Source organism: Mesoplodon bidens (assembly GCF_964165515.1).
Source record: "Mesoplodon bidens genome assembly, chromosome: 13".
In the NCBI taxonomy this organism is placed as follows: Eukaryota; Metazoa; Chordata; class Mammalia; order Artiodactyla; family Ziphiidae; genus Mesoplodon; species Mesoplodon bidens.
The window spans coordinates 8,691,074-8,713,592 of NC_138169.1; the positions used below are offsets into that span (position 1 = coordinate 8,691,074).

The following is a 22,519-nucleotide window of genomic DNA, read 5'->3' on the forward strand; positions in this document are numbered from 1 at the left end:
CTGCCTTGAAGGCACTTACAGTCTGGGGGTGGGGTCAGCTGGTACTTTTAATATAATTTGATAAGTACTGCAGGAAGGGTTAGTGCAGGGAGCTTGTGGGAACATGTAGGTACTTACAGGACCTTATCTAGTTTAGAAGGTGATAGAAGCAGGTGGCTGAAATCTAAACTGGGCCCTGAAGACTGAGCAGGAGTTTTCATGGAAGATATGTGGATGGGTCGTTGGGAAGCTTAGAATTCCAGGAAGAGGAAACAGTGTTCTGCATGGTCAAGAGGAGAGTGTAAGTGCAGAAAAAAAAGTAATCAGATGATGCTATTCAGTATACATGTCCATATGTTTATTGGCCATTTCTTTCTACTGAGTTGTCATTTTTAAATTTCAGGCTTCTTTGTTAAAGAATGATGAGACTAAAGCCCTCACTCCAGCTTCTTTGCAGAAAGAGTTGAACAACTTGTTGAAATTTAATCCTGATTTTGCTGAAGCGGTGAGTCTTTTCAGAATTTGTTGCTAAGTTGGAAAGCAGGGACAAGACTGTTCTTCCTACTGAGTAGTCGTGCAAACGAGGATTGGCCGAATGACCCAGGTTTTTGGAAGGAAATCATGCTGTTGGCACTTAAAGGACTCAACCTAGGTTGCAATGCTTTCCCTCCCACCTCCACCCCTACTGGGCCAGGGGGATTTCTTTCTCTAGTTGCGGTGAGCGGGGGCTACTCTTTGTTGTGGTGTGTGGGCTTCTCATTGCGGTGGCTTCTCTTGTTGCAGAGCATGGGCTCTAGATGCGCGGGCTTCATTAGTTGCGGCATGCAGGCTCAGTAGTTGTGGCTTGTGGGCTCTAGAGCGCAGGCTCAGTAGTTGTGGCACACGGGCTTAGTTGCTCTGCGGCATGTAGGATCTTCCCGGACCAGGGCTCGAACCTGTGTCCCCTGCATTGGGAGGTGGATTCTTAACCACTGTGCCACCAGGGAAGCCCTGAATTCAAGTTTTAAGATCTTTAGTTTTGTACTCACACTATTCCTTAATGCCTGAGCTAGGTGATTCCCCCTCCATCCTCACGTATCACCCATGGATCCTAATATAACCAGTGGCATAGTGGATGAATATTTAGGATAAAACTCTGACACAAATTCTAATGGAATTCCCTTTTTTCGTTTGGGTACACCTTCTGGGGGGAAAGTGTACCCACACCAGCTAATGTACCTTAAGCCTATTTAATCTGCCTGTGGGGAAAAGATTAACCTAAACTATGACCATCTTGTTAAAATGGTAGGGGATACACAGGTGTTTGCAGCCAGTGAACCTCTCTGAATTAATATTACACAAGAGGAAGCAGAGTATTTACAATATGTTGATTGTTTCTTGTTTTAGCACTACCTCAGCTACTTAAACAACCTCCGGGTCCAAGATGTTTTCAGTTCAACACACAGCCTCCTTCATTATTTTGACCGCCTGATTCTTACTGGAGCCGAAAGCAAAAGCAATGGGGAAGAGGGCTATGGCCGGAGCTTGAGATATGCTGCTCTGAACCTGGCTGCCCTGCACTGCCGCTTTGGTCACTAGTAAGTTTATAGGCTTTTGTTCATGCGGAAATTGAAGAAATTATCTCTCAAATGTTAATTGAGATGTATTTTCTTTTTAATATTCTGTATTAAAAAAAAGAAGAAGGAAAAGGAGAAAAGAAAGAGCCTGTTCAACCTGGAATTGTCAATAACTTCTAAAGAAGGAAGCTTTTTGCAGTGAACAGAAGTTAATGAAAACCTTCTGCCTAAAGAGTCTGCCCCCTGGTGTCACTATTTAGCATTACCACCCAAGTACACGGCCTCTTTCTTTCTTTACTTCTAAGAATAACGGCCACTGAATTAAAAGGAAATTAGGTCATTAGGCCAGAGATTCCCAACAGGATTTTTCAGAGGTAATAATGGGGATGTAAAAGTTATTTTCAGTATTTCAAAAAGCCAAAAGGAAGTTGTGTCTTTACTGCATAAAAGACTGCGTGGCTTACCAAACGTCACGTTTGTGCTTTTGGTTGGAATTCAGGCAGCTCAGTGCGTGACACTGACTTATGCCATTGCTAAGATATGCCTGTGATTTTAATAAATAAAAATAGGAAATTGATCAGTTATTATTTAGTAAAGAGTTAAGAGGATGATAACTTTCAAAATATGGAGGCTATTTTGGAAATAATGAAATAATGTGAATAATAGTGAAAAGGTAGGAAATTACTAATTGAAAGAGTCTCTCTGCCTCCCCTGTGGCTTTTTCCCATTTAAGAAAAACATGGTTTCTGCCACAGGCATCTTTGAATAGAGACTAGAGTGTGTTAATGGAAGTATAGTGTCCCAAGTTCAAGAATTGAGACTTCCACCCCTTGCTGTATGGCCCAGGCAACAACCAGGAAATTCTATTAACTTCTGGTTGTCACATTTTAAAAGGGACATAGACAAGCTGGAGCTTGTGGGGGTGACAATCTCACTGGAGGCATTCAAAGCCATGTCATATAAATAGTGTGGGAAGGATGTGAGAATGTTTAGCCGGGAAAAGAAATGATTTAGCCAAGCATGTGTTTGACATCTTCCTGTAGTGAAGGTCATGTGAAAAGGGCTTAGATTGATTGAGGGTGTGACTACTAGAGAAGATTGGGAGCTGGTAAGTGCAAGTTAAAGGGCAAAACATTTTTGCTCCTTATAAGGAGGAGGTTTCCTTGTATGGAACCCTCTGAGAAAGGTGTCAGCAGAGTGCTCATTTGTGCAGCAGGGGTGACATTAAGGGAATCCAAGTGGCAGATTGATACTTGAACCAAAAAATGTTTAAGGCTACTCTGAACTTCATGATTTTGTGAGATTACATTTTATCTTTTAAGAGTCAACTTCTTTTTTTCTGCCCAGCTTTAATAACCTCTTTGATCAGGACCTTTCATGTTTTATGTACTCATAATAAATAGCAGCGCCATTTGTAATATTTGCCAGTAACCTATCTCTGTGTTACACACAGCTTGCCCTAGGGTTTGGAAATTTGTATGCAGTCTGCTAGATACAAGTAATTAATCTGTTGATGAATTTCTCTATATTTACAATATTATCAGTGGATAGGCAGCTAACTATATGGAATTAATTACTAATTAATATCTGATTTACTCAACTCCAGGCTTCTTTATTTTTAGTCCTGGAGCTATGGGCTTGTATAAATCTTTCTCACTTAGCTAATAGTATTGTGGAGATTCCTTGAAAATCTTTATAGTTGCTTATTGAGCATCTACTATGTACTAGGCACTGTTCTAGGTGCTGGGGATCAGGAGTGAAAAAAGAGGAAAAAAAATACCCCTGTTCTCATGGAGCTTACAGTGGGGGAAATAAATAATAAACAGCACTAAACGTAATTATAATGTATCAGGTAGTGATAGGTCAGGATAAGGGATTAGAGAGTGATGATGGGGAGTACTATTGTTTTCATAAGTAGCACTCTTCTTCCAGATATACACACAAATCACTTATTCGTCAATTTGTAAATTTCTGTTTAAATAGTAAGGTAGCAACTCCGCCCTCCCTTACCTCTGTTAACTTAATATTTGAATAGAGATTTAAAGGAATTGAGGGAGTGAGTAATCTGTGCATTATCTGAAGAAAGAGTGTCCTTATTAGCTAGAACAGCAAGTGCAAAGGCCCTGAGGCAGGATTTACTTGGCATGTTTGAAGAGGAGCAAGTAGTGTGGTTAGAGTGCTGTAGTAAGGGGGGAATAGAGGAGGACGAGGTTGTAGAGGTGGCAGGGGTCCGAGAGTTTAGGGTCCTGTAGGCCCAAGTAAGGACTTTGGCTTTTACACTGAATGACATAGGAAGCTGTTGTTTAGAGGCTACAGATCTTTCTGCTCTGGCATTTTGCAAACTGTAGACAGCCAATGCATTTCAGACATTACAACCAGTTTGCCTCTTGCTCTTTTACTGAAAATTTTTATCAGAGGCTTTTCTGATTAGCAGCAATGGAAAACCATAGGTTCTTTAAGGATTTGCCAGAAACTTTGAAGTTTCTGTGTTGGTAATCTACCTTTTCTTCCTACCTGAGAAAAATAGTCTTTCTTTAGTCCTGTTTTAGCATACTATCTATACAGTTCTCGCAAAAGTCTGTTTTCTAAATGTAACATTATTTATTTGGTCATCAGATGTTCAACAAAATTAAATCAACTGGTATTTATTGAGGGCCTGTGTGTAAAGATATGCTTCCTGCCTTCAAATAGCTTATATTCTGGTGCCTCTCAGCATTAAAAGGGATTTAAAAGAAATGTAAAATAGGTAAAAATGTATCTGGTTTCTTTATTCAAACAGTTAGTTATTGAGGAAGAATTAAGCTCTTAACTGATTGTGTGAGGCTATTGCTCGTGATAGAAAATTTGACAAAAATTTTTCCCTATGTAAGTGCTACCCATAGAATTTCTGATTCTTTTTTGAGATCCTCAGTGATCCAGTATTTATAGAACTTCTGTGCCCTCTGCAGGTTGAAGAAATAAAACTAACACAGATTAAATAAATAGAGGGTGGTGCACAGTAGTATTTAATTAAGCACCGCAAGCAGGTAGCGTTTCTGTGGGCTTTTTCAGAAGCGAAGGCCCAGTGGGGCCAAGAACAGTTGGCTGAGTTTTTACAGAAGTTGCGAGGTTGGGGGACACATCCCAGAGGGAGGGGAACCACATGAGCAGAAAGAAGACATCTCAGAAGGGAAAATCCTCAAAATACTTTTAAAAACTAGTATTGAAAAAATTATAAAAGTATCAAATCCCATAGTTAAAAAAATTTTTCAAATGATGCAGAAGCGAAGGCAATGAAAAGTAAAATCTTACATCCTCTCCTTGTCCCTCCCCTCAGCAGCAGACAACTAAAAAAAAAAACTTAGGAGCTGGGATGAAGAAAAGCCATTCCTTCATGTCCCTTTTAGTAGAAGTCCACCTTAGAAGGGACATGTTCTGTATCTCCACCGTTACTGTTTCTTGCCGCTGGGGGAGGGGAGTGCCTCTGAGGGAATAAGCCCATGGTTTCAACTTCCAACCCAGAGGCCTGCACGCTGGTGAATTACCGTACAGATGACTTCCTGTTACTGTTGCCTGTACACGTTTGTGGTTGTTAATGAGTTATTAATGTTCAGTCTGTCATTAGTCAACAGGCAGAGCTTGCCCTGCAGGAGGCGATTAGGATTGCCCAGGAGTCCAACGATCACGTGTGTCTCCAGCATTGCTTGGTGAGGCCACCTTCCTGTCTTGGAAGTTCTGCCCCTGGGTTGAGTTGGCCTTCGGAAGGCCCCGTTTGAATTGGGTTGTTTTGCAGTTGGGAGGTCCTCAGCAGTGATGGGAAACTAGTTAGATGGTCAGGGAAATTCAGGAAAGGCAACCCATGTTTATGTATCTTTCTTAATTCTTGATGTCCATTTTACTTCGGAGGCATTTCTTGTCTACAAGTTTTAATGCAGCTTGCCATGCAAAACTGCTACATCAAGCATTGGCATTAACAAAGGTGTTTGCAATAGTGGCAACTGGGTAAGACCTTGTCCTGTCAAAGCATCATCACCCAGCACAAGTAGAACACAGACTTCAGCAGCCACCTGAGAATTCCACTTTCTCAGTTACAGGCCATGTGGGGGCTTCATGCTTTTTTTCTGGAACACTTGCCACCCACTGCCCTCAGAGGTGAAGAAGATAAATGGCTTGTTTACTTCAGTCTGATGGTTTTAATGTGTTTGATGGGTTTCACTTAGGTTTATAATTTGTGACAGTGTATTTTAGAGGATTTATCTTGTCTGTTGTTAATTTGTTCTTACAACCATGCTGATGCTTTCAAGAGAACATCAGCCATTTATCATTGTTATGATACATTTTGATGACTTCTCTTGCCAGAGCTGGCTTTATGTGCTGGGACAGAAGAGATCTGATAGCTATGTTCTTCTAGAACATTCTGTGAAGAAAGCTGTACATTTTGGGTTGCCGGTAAGGCTCATCTTCCTGTGAGATTGTTTAAACAAATGGTATGGTTTTATGCTCGGTAGTTTCATGTGACCTGAATTATTAAACCACTAAATTCTCTTGATAGGTTTCTCTGTGCTCCCTTTATCCTCATAACATCTGTGAAAGTTCCATTTATCAACTTGATGAGATCTTTGTTTAGTTTATTATCAACACTAACACATTTATTTAGAAAATTTTTAGGGAAGGCTTATTTTTAAACCAGGGATTGGCAAACTACAGCCCATGGGCCAGAGCTGGCTCACTGCCTGCTTATGTATGGCCATCAAGCTAAGAACGGGTTTTACATTTTTAAATAGTTGGGGGAGAAAAGACAAAGAAGAATATGCGACATAGACCAACTGTGGCCTGCAAAACCTGAATTATTTACTATCTGGCCCCTTACAGAACAAGTTTGCTGATCCTTATTTGAAATAATAAACAAAGCCAGGAACCAGTAAACCTGACCAGCAGATTTGTCCTTTCTCATTTTGAGTAATAGGCAAGGACCTGAATTATATTCCTCAGTGACAAATACTGAGGGGCATTGAAAGGGCATAGTCTCTACACATTAAATAGTAATGACTGTTAGAATCTAGATTACTATTGCTCAAAGAACCTTCTTCTGTCTAAAAAAAATTAAAAAATAAATGATAGACTTTTTTTTTTTTTTTTTTTTTTTTTTTTTTTGTGGTACGCGGGCCTCTCACTGTTGTGGCCTCTCCCACTGTGGAGCACAGGCTCTGGACGCGTAGGCTCAGCGGCCATGGCTCACGGGCCTAGCCACTCAGCGGCATGTGGGATCCTCCCGGACCGGGGCACAAACCCGCATCCCCTGCATCGGCAGGCGGACTCCCAACCACTGTGCCACCAGGGAAGCCCCAATGATAGACTTCTTAAGCACAATTTTTGTTACGGATTTAAGTGGACTTTTTTTAGTTGAGCTTTCATCCTTGAAAATTATACCAGAAGTTAATGAAAAGATAATTATGCTCATAATAGGCAGCCTTTCTTAATCTCCTACCACATAAGTGCCCAGCACTGTTTGATATATACTATTTAATTTTAATCCTTAAAATAATTCTTTATGATGGGTGTGATGCCCATTTTACAGATGGGCTTGTCTAAGGAGCTAAGTGACTGGCCCCCGGTCACACAGTAAATGGCAGAGGCAGTGCTTAAGTCCAGATCCATTTAATTTCAAAGCCCTGGCTCTTCACATTGTACTATTACCCTCTCTTCCATCCCCAGTTTTTCAGGAACATATCTCATATGGGTCAGGGTCAGGCTTACAGGTACTTTCTTTTTAAATAGTACTGTCATTGTGCATGTGCTGAAATGAAATATGCCAAATTTCTGAAGAGCAAAACAAAATTTTGTCACGTAATCTCTATCATGAGTCGTGCGTATGTCTGTCCCCTTAGTACCTCGCCTCTCTGGGAATACAGTCCCTAGTTCAGCAGAGAGCTTTTGCTGGGAAGACTGCAAACAAACTTATGGATGCCCTAAAGGACTCTGACCTCCTGCACTGGAAACACAGCCTGTCAGAGCTCATTGACATCAGCATCGCACAGAAAACAGCCATCTGGAGACTCTACGGCCGCAGGTGGGTCTTCAAGGCTATGAGGGCACGAATCCTTTTATAGATGAGCAGAAGCCAGCAGACTGGTTCTGTGAAGGCCAAATGGATGGAGGTTGTTTGTACAGGGGATTAAAGAAAATGCTTTAGAATTTTAAAACATTTTCTACTTTGCACAGACTTTGCAAAGGTTTTTCCTATGCGCATTTTTATTTACTCCTCCCAAGTGCTCTGGGAGGTAACTGGGGGGTGATCTCCATTCCAGGATGCATAGGACAAGGTTCACAAATCTCATCTGCCCCAGATCACAAATGAATTAACAAGTGACAGAGCCCAGACTCAAGCCCAGGTCCTCTGACTCCAAGCACCATGCCCCTGCACTCTGAGATGGGAACCTCTCTTCCTGTTCGCAGGAGGCATGGGCCACGGTCGCTCAAGCCGAGCACCCCCTTAACCCCAAAGCTGTTATGTAAAGAAAGTTGCTTCCCTGTTACCCAGGATGTATTCTCTGGACTGTCTGCAGCTTCGTGTGTAATTCCCATTTAGCCTCCTGTAGCTTGGAAGTAAACTTCTGAACCAGATTTTTAATCCTGGAGCTACCTCACCTAGACAATATGCTGTTTCTAGGAATTCAGTCATGAAAGGAAGTGCCTATTGTATCAGTCTTGTTTTTGTACTTGAAATAATTTTTGGCACCATGCGGTCGGGAACAGCTGCAGACACTAGCCACTGCTTCCAGTGTCAGAGCAGCTGGTGCCAGGATGGCATCAGGTCTGAATTTACCCGTGAAAACTAATTAACATACTGTGACCACAGGGAAAATTAGAGGCAGTGGGGCGGTCTGGAGCTCCCAGGGGTGCCGTAACCCCTACATGTTCTCTTTGGGGCTGCACGTCCAGGATGCTTTTCTGCTCTCCTCGTCCCGAGGACAGGAGAACTGGCTTTGGGAGGCAGCTGCTCCCCGGAAGCCAGAGCCTGCGGAGGGGCTTAACCTCCTCCTGTTTCCACCCAAGGTAACTGTAGAGTGTGGCTGAGGGCAGCCTGTGTCTCGTGACTGACGGGGCTTCCTGTGTCTCCTCCCCAGCACCATGGCCCTGCAGCAAGCCCAGCTGTTGCTGAGCATGAACAGCCTGGAGTCGGTGAACGCAGGCGTGCAGCAGAACAACACAGAGTCGTTTGCCGTGGCGCTGGGCCACCTCGCCGAGCTGCACGCGGAGCAGGTGGGCAGGTGGCCGGGCCCTGCGCTTCTGGAGCCATGTAGGCCCCGCCATTTCTGTCCTCTAGTGCTTGAGAAAAGCACTGGACAGGTCTGTTTGGATGCAAGTGGTTGGAAGGGTGAAACCCCACCAGTAGAAATGGCCTGGGTGTGGAGTCTGCAAGGTTTGTTGAACTTGGCATCTCTTTCGGCATCAGGGAAGAGAATAAGAGGTCAGCTGTTTCTGTGTACCAAATGGAATAAAAAGGAGTCTTTGAAATTTAGGGTAGTAGAGCTGTGTGTGTTTGTGGGAAAGGGAAGAACATAATAAGAGTACAGCTAAAATGACAATAGCTAAGGTTTGTTGTACATTTATCCTGTGCCGGGCCCTATGCTTAGCGATTTACATGTATCGTCTTCCTGATTCCTTACAGTAGCCTCATAAGGTCAGCTTTATCATCATCCCTATTTCACAGAAAAGAAACTGAGCTCCAGGGAGCTAAGTCCCATACCCACAGCCAGTAAATGTCAGTGTCAGATCTTCAACCCAAGTCTGATTGACTCCAAAGAAAGACAGTTGGAATAGGGCATAACCTTTACTTACAGCCCAAGTAATTTCACACGATTCTCTTTATAGGGGATTGATTAAAGGGTCTCTCATAATGCTTTAGGCTTCCTTTCCCCTTTGCTCAAAAGTATCTTCTTCCATGGGAAAAGGTCAGGGAAAGCTCTTATCTAAAGCCCTCTAACTAACTAACTGCTGCCTTGCTATAAGCACATTTCCTTGATCATATTTTTTTCTCCACCTCTTTGTGGTATAATAATGATCCTTAGGTTGCATCATAACACTCCATATTCCTTAATCTGCATCCTAAAGATCTTTGAGTAGTTTCCACCCCTTTCAGAAGTCTATAAATACTTCTCTCTACTAGACATACTTTAGCATTTTACAATCCTCTAAGTGGTTGTGTAAACAAAGGGCATGGATGGGCTCTGACTGATGGCGGCTGCCTGCACCTCCATCAGCTGCTATCTTCCTGTATCTGGGAAGCAGCGCCCCGAGCTCTCTGACATTAAAACAGCAGACCAGCTGCTCTTGCTGTTTGCTCTCCTCCAGGAATGTTGCACATTAGTCACTTTCTTGGTCTTCCCCCCGCCCCCCCCGCCCCGTAATGGTTCTGGAACCTCTTTAACGTGGATTCTTTTCTTCTGCTGGTGCCTTGGTTAAGTGGAGCATTTGTAATAAATGAGTCAGTGAACATTCAGTCAGGTATTTGGTATGAGCCTCACGTTGACTTTTTTCCCCCAACAACTTTATCGAGATATAATTCACATGCCATACAATCCACCCATTTAAAGTATCCCCTTGTGACTTTTTCAAGTAGGATTCTCCCCACTGACCCCAAGCTTCAACAGTGGAATAACTTCCCTTTGGTTGTCTTTGAGTGATGTAGGGTAGAAATTATTTCTTCACCTCCTGGAATGGAGAACCGCTTTACAGAGATCTGGTCTTGGCTCAATTCTTTAGCCTTAGCTTTCTCCGAGGTCAGTTGTTAATAGCTCTGTGATTTTTTTCTGGGGGTAGAACCGCGCTCTTCGGATCAGTATTAATCTTTCCATCTCTGGGCTTATGTGAAAGACCTGCTGACTCCATTGTTGCCTGGCTCCAATGGATGTGCTAGGAGACCTCTGACTGTACAGCTGGAAGACAGTGGCCACTTTATTTCAATTCAGTCTCTTTTCCCACCTCTTCTCAACCTGCCTTAGAAAGACTTTTCTAGTGTCAGAACATTGACCATGTAGATAAACCCACTGAGCTGATGATGTCATGTTTTCAATTACACAGGTTAGACTTACACCTATGAAATTAAGCTTGGCCAACTGCGGAGAAGGCAGTTTTATCATGAATTTCTATTTACTCTTTTATTCCCTTTGTGTTGTGCTTCCAGTTGTGTCCTGAAACTGATCTCTGGATAAACTGGATGCTGCACTTTGCTATGGTAGTGACTGGGGCTTGGGTGAAACTATAAAGAAGTTATGGGGTCTGAACTGCTGTTTGTGAGCTTCCTCCTGCAGCTCAGAGGAAGTGCTAAGAGGTCCGGCCCCCTTTACTCTTTCTGTGTAACTCTGGTTCATCGTGTCACATTCCTCTCCCAGCCTCAGGAAATGGCAGGTCACAATAGGAATGTTTTGGGGGAGTACTGCCGTGTGCACTGTTCTCTCTACTTGGCCTGAAGGTTTGACAGCCATCTAAATCCACATGCCCAACTCCGTATGGTAGTCATGAAAATAATTGGCAAGACAGGCCAGTTAAAATCACAAGAATAAAAAAGATTAATGATCTTTTATTATAATTCAGTATACTTTCTACTTTACTCACTTCAAATAGAAGTTCACCTGTGGTCTAACTGAGCTTCTATATAGACTGAAGATATACTACCTGATCAAAGGATAGGGACAAATTGAAAAGCTTTTGGGGGCTTAATTAAGATAGACATTCTAGCAATATAAGAGTGTAAAAAAGACATGAACATGTATTCACAGAAAAAGCATAAATGATTATAGAACATGAAAAAATTTCAATCTAGTCATTAAAGAAATTCAAATTAACACAGTGAAATAACCAGTTTCATCAAACAAATAGACAAGGAAGCTTAAATATCAGGTGAGGAGAAAGGTGTAGAATGCTGGTATAAGAGTACTTGGTACATTTCTGTATGGTAATTTAGTAATATACCTATCAAAAAGCTTAAAAGTGCCTACCATTTAGCCCAGCAATTTTACTTCTAAGTTATCATCCTTAGGAAATAATTGGACAAGTATGCAAAGATGTATCCACCAAGATAATCATTCTAGCATTTTTAAAATGGAAAAAATTGGAAACAATCAAAATATCCCGAACTAGGAGATTATTTTGATTGGACTATAATTTATTTACCTAATAAAATACTGTGATGTATAGATTTGTATTTGTTGACACTGGAAAGATTCATTCATTCAAAAGATGTTTATTGAGTACCTACCACATGGTAAATAGGCAATGTACAAAAATGGTATGTATACCTATTTTTGGAATACTTACATGTTTTATATTCACGCGAATATGAGAAGTTCAGAAGGATACGTGCCGAGAAATTACTGTGATTATCTTTGGTGGGATTAAAAGTAATTTGCCTTTTTCTCGTTGTTCACATGTATTTCGTAAGTTTTTTTCCTAGAGTGAACATGTATTACAGGTGTAATTTAAAAAATTTTTTTTAATGTACAAGTGAAATACATTAGAGCCTAAAATAAATGGCCCCTTGATATTTGACAGTCTCTGCCTAGGGTCGTCAGGCTGCTGCACCAGGAACAGGTGAGTCATACCGATGTCCTGTGAGTGGGATAGCAGGTGTGGTGTCAGCACAGGTGTGCTAAACAAATTGTGGCTTTCTATTTTAGGGCTGTTTTGCTGCAGCTTCGGAAGTGTTAAAGCACTTGAAGGAGCGATTCCCACCTAACAGTCAGCATGCCCAGGTAACCTGCCTTTTGTGTGTCATCGATTTATTTTTGAAAATAACCATTTTTACTGTATTATTGTCAAAATAGGGTATTTTAGAGTCTCCCCTCAGCCTCTTGTGTCTTGATTCCTTTCTGTGACATCTGTGCTTTGAGGTCAACATAGGAGACTCTGTAAAATGCGTTCCGGAAGGCTGAGGACTAAACTCTGAGAAAAGATTAAAGTAGGGTACTTTTTTCATTCCTGTCCTTGTGGTTTTAAATTAGTATTCCTTATATCTCTAACTGTATGGGAATAAGCAAAGAAATCGTCAGTGTCCTTCGATAGATCAAGAATTAGGTCTCTGTTTTGTTACTCTGTTTTCTCCTACTTGGCAGCTCTAACCTTCTCCTCCCAGAATTGAATAACATTTTGGGAAGATGTTGTATGCAGAGGGAATGAACTTTATAAAGCAGTCCTAGGCACTCTGTTCCTTGTTGCACCAATTTCCATCTCTGATGGGGCCAAGAAAACTATTACGAGGGGCCTCTTTCTCTTCCTCCCCTTACCAAGTTTAGTATTAACTAAATTAGGGAATTTGAAATCATGAGAGACCATGGCCTGGGAATCTCCTACTGTTGGTCCCTGAGCCGGGGGTTGGGGGGCTTCCGTTCACATGGGTTGCTGGCCCCACCTCATTAGATATGGTGTGAATGCCCATCTGCTTATGAGCTGTGCTGGGATCTCACTGCTGCTGGCTGTGATCTGAATTCAGAGTACCCAGACGGAAAGGTGGTAAGCAAACAAAATAGAAGCTAGCACCCAAGGATGCTGTGGGGCAAAAGAATTAAGCGTGGTTCTGTGGTAGTGCTAATGTGATGGAGTGGTTTCGGTTATGGTTCTAGGCATTTTTTAAGAAGGTGCACAGTAAAAAAAAAAGACACAATTTAACTCACATTCTAGAAAAAACATGTATGGCTGATAAAGAGATGAAAAGATGCTCAGCCTGACTATTGATCAAGGGAAATACAAATGAAAAAATAATGAGGTATTTCATACCCATCAGACTGGCCAAAAGTAAAATATCTGACACCACCAATTGTTGGTGAAGGTGTGGAGCAATGAGTCATGTCATACACTGCCGGGGGGGAGTGTAAACTGGTGTGACCCATCTAGAGAACAAATGGGCACTATGTTAAGGAGAAGGTGCATATGTCCTAGCCCAGCTTTCCCACGGCTTGCTGTATACCCAAGGTAACTGTTGCACAGGGGGTGATGTAGGGGAGTGTTTGCTGCAGCATTGTTCAGAAGAGTGAGAAATTGGAAGTACCTAAATACCCATCAACAAGAGAATAGATAAGTTGTTGCATATTCATACAATGGAAAACTATTCATCAGTGAAAAGGAGTGAACTAGAACTACTTGTATTAACATGTGTAAGCCTCCCCGAAATAATGTTGAGCTTAAAAGCAAGTTGTCAAAGGATACATACAGTATGATACTATTTATTTATACAAAGTTTAAAAACATGTAAGATCATACTATATATTGTTTTTTTTTCATACTATATATTGTTTAAGGATAAGTAAATATTTTGTAAAAGTATAAAAACATGACTGGGGGGACTTCCCTGGCGGTCCAGTGGTTAAGACTCCTTGCTTCCAATGCAAGGGGTGTGGGTTCAATCCCTGGTCGGGGAACTAAGATCCCACATGATGTGTGGTAAATAAATGAATGAATGAATGAATAATCAATCATCATAGATCACTCATTAAAAAAATTCTTTAAAAAAATGGGAATGCGGGCTTCCCTGGTGGCGCAGTGGTTGAGAGTCCGCCTGCCGACGCAGGGGACACGGGTTCGTGCCCCGGGCCGGGAAGATCCCACATGCCGCGGAGCGGCTGGGCCTGTGAGCCATGGCCGCTGAGCCTGCACGTCCGGAGCCTGTGCTCCGCAACGGGAGAGGCCACAACAGTGAGAGGCCCGCGTACCGCAAAAAAAAAAAAAAAAAAAGGGAATGATAAACAACAAATCAAATGCTTCCTTTGAAAACAGAAAGTGGAGAATGGAATTTGCAAAGTACCTCAGTAATGTACAATAGTATCCAAAGCAAGTAAAGCAAAATGTTGTGATTTGACAAAGTTGATGGTTGCTATACATGTTTTGTTATTTTATTCTTAGTGCTTTTTCACAGACTTGAAATATTAAAAAAAAATTTTTTTAATCTAAAAAAAAAGTGTGTGAATTGTAAGGATATTTGTTAAGCAAGCGAAAATACTTTTATATTTCTGTTGAATAATGAGGTGAACATCTGCCATTCTGTTCTTTTTATTTCTTTTTATTTTTTTATTTTTTAGCTGCGTGCGGACTTTCTCTAGTTGAGGGGAGTGGGGACTACTCTTCGTTGCGGTGCGCGGGCTTCTCCTTGTGGTGGGTGGCTTCTTTTGTTGTGGAGCGCGGGCTCTAGGTGCGTGGGCTTCAGTAGTTGTGGCTCGCGGGCTCTAGAGCACAGGCTCAGTAGTTGTGGCACATGAACTTAGTTGCTCTGTGGCATGTGGGATCTTCCCGGACCAGGGCTCGACCCCGTGTCCCCTGCATTGGCAGGCAGATTCTTAACCACTGCGCCACCAGGGAAGCCCCTACCATTCTGTTCTTGATTGTGTTTTTTTTCCTACTAGTTATGGATGTTGTGTGATCAAAAAATACAGTTTGACAGAGCAATGAATGATGGCAAATATCATTTGGCTGATTCAGTTGTTACAGGAATCACAGCTCTGAATAGCATAGAGGGTGTATACAGGTAAGAAATTTTGGAAACTCCAACCCCAGAATGAAGTAGTTCTCAAATGGCTTTATTCTTATTTGTTTTGTGTGTGACTTAATTGATTAGCTTAGGAAAAAAAACCTTTTTTTTCTATTTATTACCTATTTATTACAGACCATTAGAAAATACAAATAAACAAAATGGAGAAAGTTAAGTAGCACCCAGAGATAATCACTAACATGCTACCTATAATTCCAGACTTTTTTCTTGTGTGCATGTATGTGTGTGTGTGTGTACACACATGTGCTCACACACACACACACACAATTTTTTTTTCTCTTTTAAGAAAAATTATATCAGACACAGTTATTCCCCTTGGGAGGTTACAATTGCAGTCTAATTGAGGAAATAGAGATTCTAAACCTGAAAGTGACTCTACTTACAACCCTTGCAAAACAGCAACATAACCATTTGTGTTTATTTTGTTTCTGTGTCAGAAAAGCAATTGTACTACAAGCTCAAAACCAAATGTCAGAGGCGCACAAGCTTTTACAAAAATTGTTGACTCACTGTCAGAAAATCAGGAATACAGAAATGGTGATCAGGTAAGGGAGGGCTTTTGTGCATCTCACCTAGGGGGTACTTTGTGCTGGTTATTCTCATCCCGTGTCTTCCTCTTTGTGGGCAGTGTCCTGCTGTCTGTGGCAGAGCTGTACTGGCGATCTTCCTCCCCTACCATCGCGCTGCCTGTGCTCCTGCAGGCTCTGGCTCTCTCCAAGGAGTACCGGTTGCAGCATTTGGCCTCTGAAACAGTGCTGAACTTGGCTTTTGCCCAGGTAAGCTGATCTCTGTTTTTATAGCACATATTTGTGCTCAAGAACTGGTGAGTCTGTTACTACTCTTTGGTTTTGAAAAGGGTAATAATGAGCTTTTGCTTCTTACTATTGAAATCTGGGAAGGTAGTCTTATTGTGCAAGCCTTCCATGGAAGTCTGGAGTTGTGAACTTGGTGACAAGCTGACACCTCCCAGTGGTGCTGGCTTTACCGAGCTGTGTATTTACTAAGGAGGATGTGCCTCTTCATTGAGGACACTTGCATCATATTAATGACTTAGCTGGCCCAGAGCTGTGCTTGATTTAACAAGAGAATGAAAAAGGAAATGAGGAAGTCATGTGTTCATTGAAAGGTTTTGGAAGTTAAATTGTATTTTATGTTTGTTTTCTGTCTCCCCCTGTAGAATGTAAAGACCATGAGAGAAGGGACTTTTTTCCCTGCTATATCCTGTGGTACCTAATAGGATCCACACATAGTAGGTTTTTAATAAATATTTATTGAATGAATGAATTTTGAACTTACTGGAGGAATTTACTAACTAAAGCAGAGGTTCCCCAAACCATGCATCAGCATTATTGGGGAGATTTAAAAAATATCTGCGTATCTGGCCTTACCTCAAACCTACAGAGTCAGAATCTCTAGGGGAGGAGCCTAGGAGTCTATTTTCCTTACCAGCTTCCCCAGTGATTTTTTTTCTTAATTAAGATAAAATTCACATAACATAAAATTTACCATTTAAAAGTATACAGTTCAGTGGTTTTTAGAATATTTACATTATTTTGCAAACATCACCACTGTCTAATTCCAGAATATTTTCATCACACCAAATAGAAACCCCAGAGCCATTTTTTTTAAAGCAGTCACTCCCATTTCCTCTTCCCTCCAGCCCCTGGCAACCTCTAATCTATTTTCTTATTCTATGGGTTTGCCTATTCTGGATATTTCATATAAATAGGATCATACAGTATGTGACCTTTGTGTCTGGCTTCTTCGCTTAGCATAATGTTTTCAGGATTCATTCACGTTGTGGCATGTGTCAGTCAGTTCTAGATTCTGTCTAATGGAATACTGTTCCATCGGATGGATACACTACATTTTGTTTATCCATTCATAAGTTGATGGACATTTGGGTTGTTTCCACCTTTTGACTATTACAAATAGCTCTTAACATTGATGTATAAGTTTTTTTTCTGGATATATGTTTTCATTTCTCTTGGGTATACTTAACAGTGGGATTGCTGGGTCATATAGTTCTTTGTTTAACTTTTTGTGGAACCACCAAACTGTTTTCCACTGTGGCTATACCATCTCATATTCTCACCAGCAATGTATGAATGTTCCACTTTCTCTATATCTTTGTCAGCACTTGTTATTTTCCATTTTATTAGTGTGAAGTTATATCTCATTGTGGTTTTGATTTGCATTTCCCTAATAAGTAATAATATGGAGCATCTTTTCATGTGAGTACTGGCCATTTGTGAATGTTCCTGGAGAAATGTCCAAGTCCTTTGCCCATTTTTAAATTGGGTTGTCTTTTTAGTGTTCAGTTGTAAGAGTTTTTATATATTCTGGTTGCTAGACACTTATCAGATATATGATTTGCAAATATTTCGTCCCATTCTCTGGGTTGTCTTTTCACTTTCTTGATAGTGTCCTTTGATGCATGAAAGTTTTTTATTTTTTATTTATTATTTTTTTTATTTTTTATTTTTTTTCTTTCTGCGGTATGCGGGCCTCTCACTGTTGTGGCCTCTCCCATTGCGGAGCACAGGCTCCGGACGCGCAGGCCCAGCGGCCATGGCTCACGGGCCCAGCCGCTCCGCGGCATATGGGATCCTCCCAGACCGGGGCACGAACCCGCACCCCCTGCATCGGCAGGCGGACTCTCAACCACTGCGCCACCAGGGAGGCCCAAAGTTTTTTATTTTGATGAAGTCAAGTTTACCTTTTTTAAATCTTATTGTTTGTGCTTTTGGTATCCTACTTAAGAAACCATTGCCTAATCCAAGATCATGAAGATTTACACTTATGTTTCCTTCTCAGTTTTAGCCCTTACATTTAGGCCTTTGATCCATTTTAAGTTAATTTTTGTATATGGTGTGAGGTAGGAGTCCAACTTTACTCTTTCCCATATGGATATTCAGTTGTCCTAGCATCATTTATTGAAAAGACTATTCTTTTCCCATTGAATGGTCTTGGCTCCCTTGTTGAAAATCAGTTTATCATGGATGTACAGGTTTATTTCTGGACTCTCAGTTCTATTCCATTGATCTATATATCTGTCCTTATGCTAGTACCACACTATTTTGATTATTGTAGCTTTGTAGTAAGTTTGAAATCAGGAAGTAAGAGTCCTCCAACTATGTTCTTCTTTTACAAGCTTGTTTTACCTATCAGTGTTCTCTTGCAATTCCATATGAATTTTAGAATCAGCTTGTCCTTTTCAGCAGACATGGTATTTGGAATTTTGATAGGGATTACGTTGAATCTGTAGACCAATTTGGAGAATATTACCATCTTAACATTATTATTATTAACATTATTCCAATCCATTAACACAGGATGTCTTTTATTTAGGTCTTCTTTAGTTTCTTTCAACCATGTGTTCTAGATTTCAGTGTACGGTTCCTGCAGTTTTTTAGTTAAATTTATTCCTAAGTAGTTTAGTATTTTTGATGCTATTGTGAATGGGATCTTAAAAATTGATTTCATTTTTTGGATTGTTCATCGCTAGTGTATATTGATCTATGTCCTGCAACTTTGCTGAACTTATTACCTGTTAGAGGTTTTTGAGGATTCTTGAGAGTTTTCTATATATAAGTTCATGTCATCTGCAAATAGAGTTTTATTTACTACTTCCATTCCAATTTGAATGCGCTTTATTTCTGTTTCTTGCCTAACTACCCTGTGCAGAATTTCCAGTACAGTGTTGAATAGAAGTGACAAGAGTTAACGTCTTTGTTTTTGCTCCTTTTCTTAGGGGGAAGTTTTTTAGTCTTTCATCGTTAAATATGGTCTTAGCTGTGGGTTTTTCATAGATGTATCATTATTACTTCGAGGAAGTTCCCTTCTACTCATAGTCTGTTGAGTGTTTTTATTATGACAGGATGTTGAATTTTTGTCAAAGGCTTTTTCTGTATCAGTTGAGATGATCATATGGGTTTTTTCCTTCTTTCTGTTAATATGGTATATTACATTGATTGATTTTTGTATGTTGAAGTACTGTTGCATTCCTGGGATAAATCCTACTTGGTTATAGCCTATGATCCTTTTAATATGCTGCTGGGTTTGGTTTGCCAGTATTTGTTGGGAATTTTTGCATCTATATTCATAAGGGATATTGGTCTATAGTTTTCTTGTGATATTCTTTGCTTTGGTATTAGGATAATAATGTGGTCTCACAGAGTAAGTTAGGAAATTTTATTAACTATTCTCTTCTATTTTTGGAAGAATTTGAGAGGGATTGGTGCTAATTCTTGTTTAAATGTTTGGTAGAATTCACCAGTGAAGCCATTTGGTCCTGGGCTTTTCTGTGTTGGAAGTGTTTTTGGTTACTGATTCATTCTCTTTACTTGGTCTATTCAAATTTCCTGTTTCTTCTTGAATCAGTCTTGATAGTTTGGGTCTTCCTAGAAATTTGTTCATTCATCTAATTTATCTGATTTGTTGGCATACAGTTGTTTACAGTACTCTCATGTAATCCTCTTTATTTCTGTAAGGTTGATAGTTAAGTCCCCACCTTGACTTCTGACTTTTGTCTTTTGAGTCTTTTTCTTTTTTTTCTCTTGGTCAGTCTAACAGTTTGTTAATTTTCTTGATCTTTTCAAAGAACTACCTTTTAGTTTCAATGACTTGTTTGTCTGTTCTCTATTTTGCTTATCTTTACTCTAACCTTTATTATTTCCTTACCTCTGTTAGCTTTGGGTTTAGTTTGCTCTTCTTTTTCTAGTTTCTTAAAGTGGAAGTTTAGTTTATTGATTTGAGATTCTTTTATTATTTTATTTATTTATTTATTTATTTATTTTTTGCGGTACGTGGGCCTCTCACTGTTGTGGCCTCTCCCATTGCGGAGCACAGGCTCCAGACGCGCAGGCTCAGTGGCCATGGCTCACGGGCCTAGCTGCTCCGCGGTATATGGGATCTTCCCAGACCGGGGCACGAACCCGTGTCCCCTGCATCGGCAGGCGGACTCTCAACCACTGCCCCACCAGGGAAGCCCGATTCTTTTATTTTTTAATGTTTGCTTTTACAGCTATAAATTTTCTTCTGAGCACCATATCCTATAGGTTTTCACTGCATCCCATAGGTTTTGGTATGTTGTGTTTTTGTTCATCTCAAAGTATTTTCTAATTTCCCTTGTGATTTCTTCTTTGATGCTTTGATTATTTACGAGTGTGTTGTTTAATTTCCACATATTTGTGAATTTTTCAGATTCCTTTCTATTATTGATTTCTAATTTAATTTCACATGGTCAGAGAAGATATTTTGTATGATTTCAACCTTTTAAAATATGAGTGTTATTTTGTGGCATAACGTGGTCTCTCCTGGGAGGTGTTCCATGTACAGTTGAGAAGAATATGTATTCTTCTGTTGTTGGGCTAGTTGGTTTATAGTCTTGCTCAAGTCTTCTATTTCCTTGCTGAACTTCTGTTTAGTTTTCTATTGATTATTGAAAGTAGAGTATTGAACTCTGAAACTATTATTGTTGAACTATTTCTCCCTTCAGTTCTATCAGTTTTTGCTTCATATATTTTGGGGTTCTGTTGTTTGGTGTATATATGTTTATAATTGTTGTATCTTCTTGATGAATTGGCCCTTTATCAGTATATATGTCCTTCTTTGTCTCTTGTTACAGTTTTTGACTTAAAGTCTATTTTGTCTGATATTAGTATAATCAGTCCAGCTCTCTTTTGTTTACTGTTTGCATGGAATATCTTTTTTTACTATCCTTTTACTTTCAGCCTATTTGTGTCTTTTAATCTAAAGTGAGTCTCTTATAGATAACATATAGTTGTATCATGTTTGCAAAAATCTGTTCTGCCAATCTCTTCCTTTTAATTGAAGAGTTTAAGCCATTTATATTTAATTTAATTATGGATTTGAAAGGATTTACTTCTATTTTGCTATATTTTTCTATATGTCTTACATCTTTTCTTGTTCCTCCATTACTGTTTATTTTCTGTTAAATGGATGTTTCTAGTGTACCCTTGTTTATTTTACTATATATTTTTGAATTTTTAAAAAATGGTTCCTTTTCTCCTAGTGATTCTTTTTTTTTTTTTTTTTTTTTTTTTTGCGGTACGCGGGCCTCTCACTGTTGCGGCCTCTCCCGTTGCGGAGCACAGGCTCCAGACGCGCAGGCTCAGCGGCCATGGCTCAGGGGCCTAGCTGCTCCGCGGCATGTGGGATCTTCCCGGACCGGGGCACGAACCCGTGTCCCCTGCATCGACAGGTGGACTCTCAACCACTGTGCCACCAGGGAAGCCCTCTCCTAGTGATTCTTATACAGCTAGTTCAACCTTTTTGAATCATCAATGTAAAAGATTTTTATAAAGACAGAAACCTTTCTATAATGTAAATAACTACTCCCTCCTTTATCTGTTGTAGCCTGAAATCGATTGTCATACATTATGTTTTCTAAGAGTGTGGTGCACATTAAAGATAGTACACGTCAAGGAGAAAGTAAGCCAGACATAGCCATTCAGAAGAGAAAAGCCAGAAATGAAGCCCTTCCTGTAGTGGGTAGTGGATGTGGGTGTGTATAGCGCCATGATGTTTCTTTTTCAGCTCATCCTTGGAATCCCAGAACAGGCCTTAAGTCTTCTCCACATGGCCATTGAGCCCATCTTGGCTGACGGGGCTGTCCTGGACAAAGGCCGTGCCATGTTCTTGGTGGCCAAGTGCCAGGTGGCTTCAGCAGCTTCCTATGAGCCACTGAAGAAAGCAGCAGGTAGGAAACCATACAAAGATTGTTAGGTAATACTGTTACAGAAAACTTGTAAAATTTAGGACCCAGAAGAAGAAAAGACATTAAATTTGGGACAGTATTTAAGTTTTGAGTGTTCACAAATATATGTTATAATTTCATGCAGCATTTAAAGTGCTTTCACTTGCATACTTGCATGAAGGTTGAGGGCAAGTGAATTGTTATTTCAACCCTACAGAACTAGGTGTGAGGCTGGAAATCAGTACTAAAGACTTAGTGGTGTTTGTTTGTTTGTTTGTTTGTTTCTTCTCAAAGAGTAGAATGTAAAAGTTTCTGGTACATGTTAAATCAATAAAAATAGATATTAAGCTTTGAAAACTATATGTGAAGCATTGAGTTAAATATGTGTGGTATTTTCCCCATTTTCCATCAGTTCTTGAGGCCGCCATTGAGAACCTCAATGAAGCCAAGAACTATTTTGCAAAGGTCGACTGCAAAGAGCAGATCAGAGACGTCGTTTACTTCCAGGCCAGACTCTACCACACCCTGGGGAAGACCCAGGAGAGGAACCGGTGTGCGATGCTCTTCCGGCAGCTGCATCAGGACCTGCCCTTTCATGGGGTGCCCTTGATAAATCTTCTCTAGTGAGAACGTCCCCACTGGACCACTGTGCAGAGTAGATGGTCTTGGACTTGTTCGTACTCCCTCCCTCCATATAAATGATGTATTTGATATCTGTCTTATCAATAAACTGCATTCTGATTA

At 40.5% G+C, this 22,519-nt stretch overlaps 1 protein-coding gene across 3 annotated transcripts in view; it reads left to right on the forward strand.

The window, feature by feature from the left end:
- The window catches only part of ANAPC5 (anaphase promoting complex subunit 5), a 41,297-nt gene extending 18,778 nt beyond the window's left edge, over positions 1-22,519 (forward strand). The window contains exons 6-17 of one of the 3 annotated variants that reach the window (XM_081251789.1): positions 383-484; positions 1,366-1,556; positions 5,140-5,221; positions 5,874-5,963; positions 7,403-7,584; positions 8,642-8,777; positions 12,194-12,268; positions 14,909-15,030; positions 15,492-15,599; positions 15,683-15,830; positions 21,616-21,778; positions 22,188-22,519. In XM_081251789.1, the coding sequence (XP_081107915.1) occupies positions 383-484; positions 1,366-1,556; positions 5,140-5,221; positions 5,874-5,963; positions 7,403-7,584; positions 8,642-8,777; positions 12,194-12,268; positions 14,909-15,030; positions 15,492-15,599; positions 15,683-15,830; positions 21,616-21,778; positions 22,188-22,399 (1,611 nt within the window). In that variant the 3' untranslated portion in view covers positions 22,400-22,519. Of the gene's footprint in view, positions 1-382; positions 485-1,365; positions 1,557-5,139; positions 5,222-5,873; positions 5,964-7,402; positions 7,585-8,641; positions 8,778-12,193; positions 12,269-14,908; positions 15,031-15,491; positions 15,600-15,682; positions 15,831-16,231; positions 16,304-21,615; positions 21,779-22,187 lie in introns of those variants that run through there. The other 2 variants (XM_081251790.1, XM_081251791.1) reach the window with 2 other exon arrangements.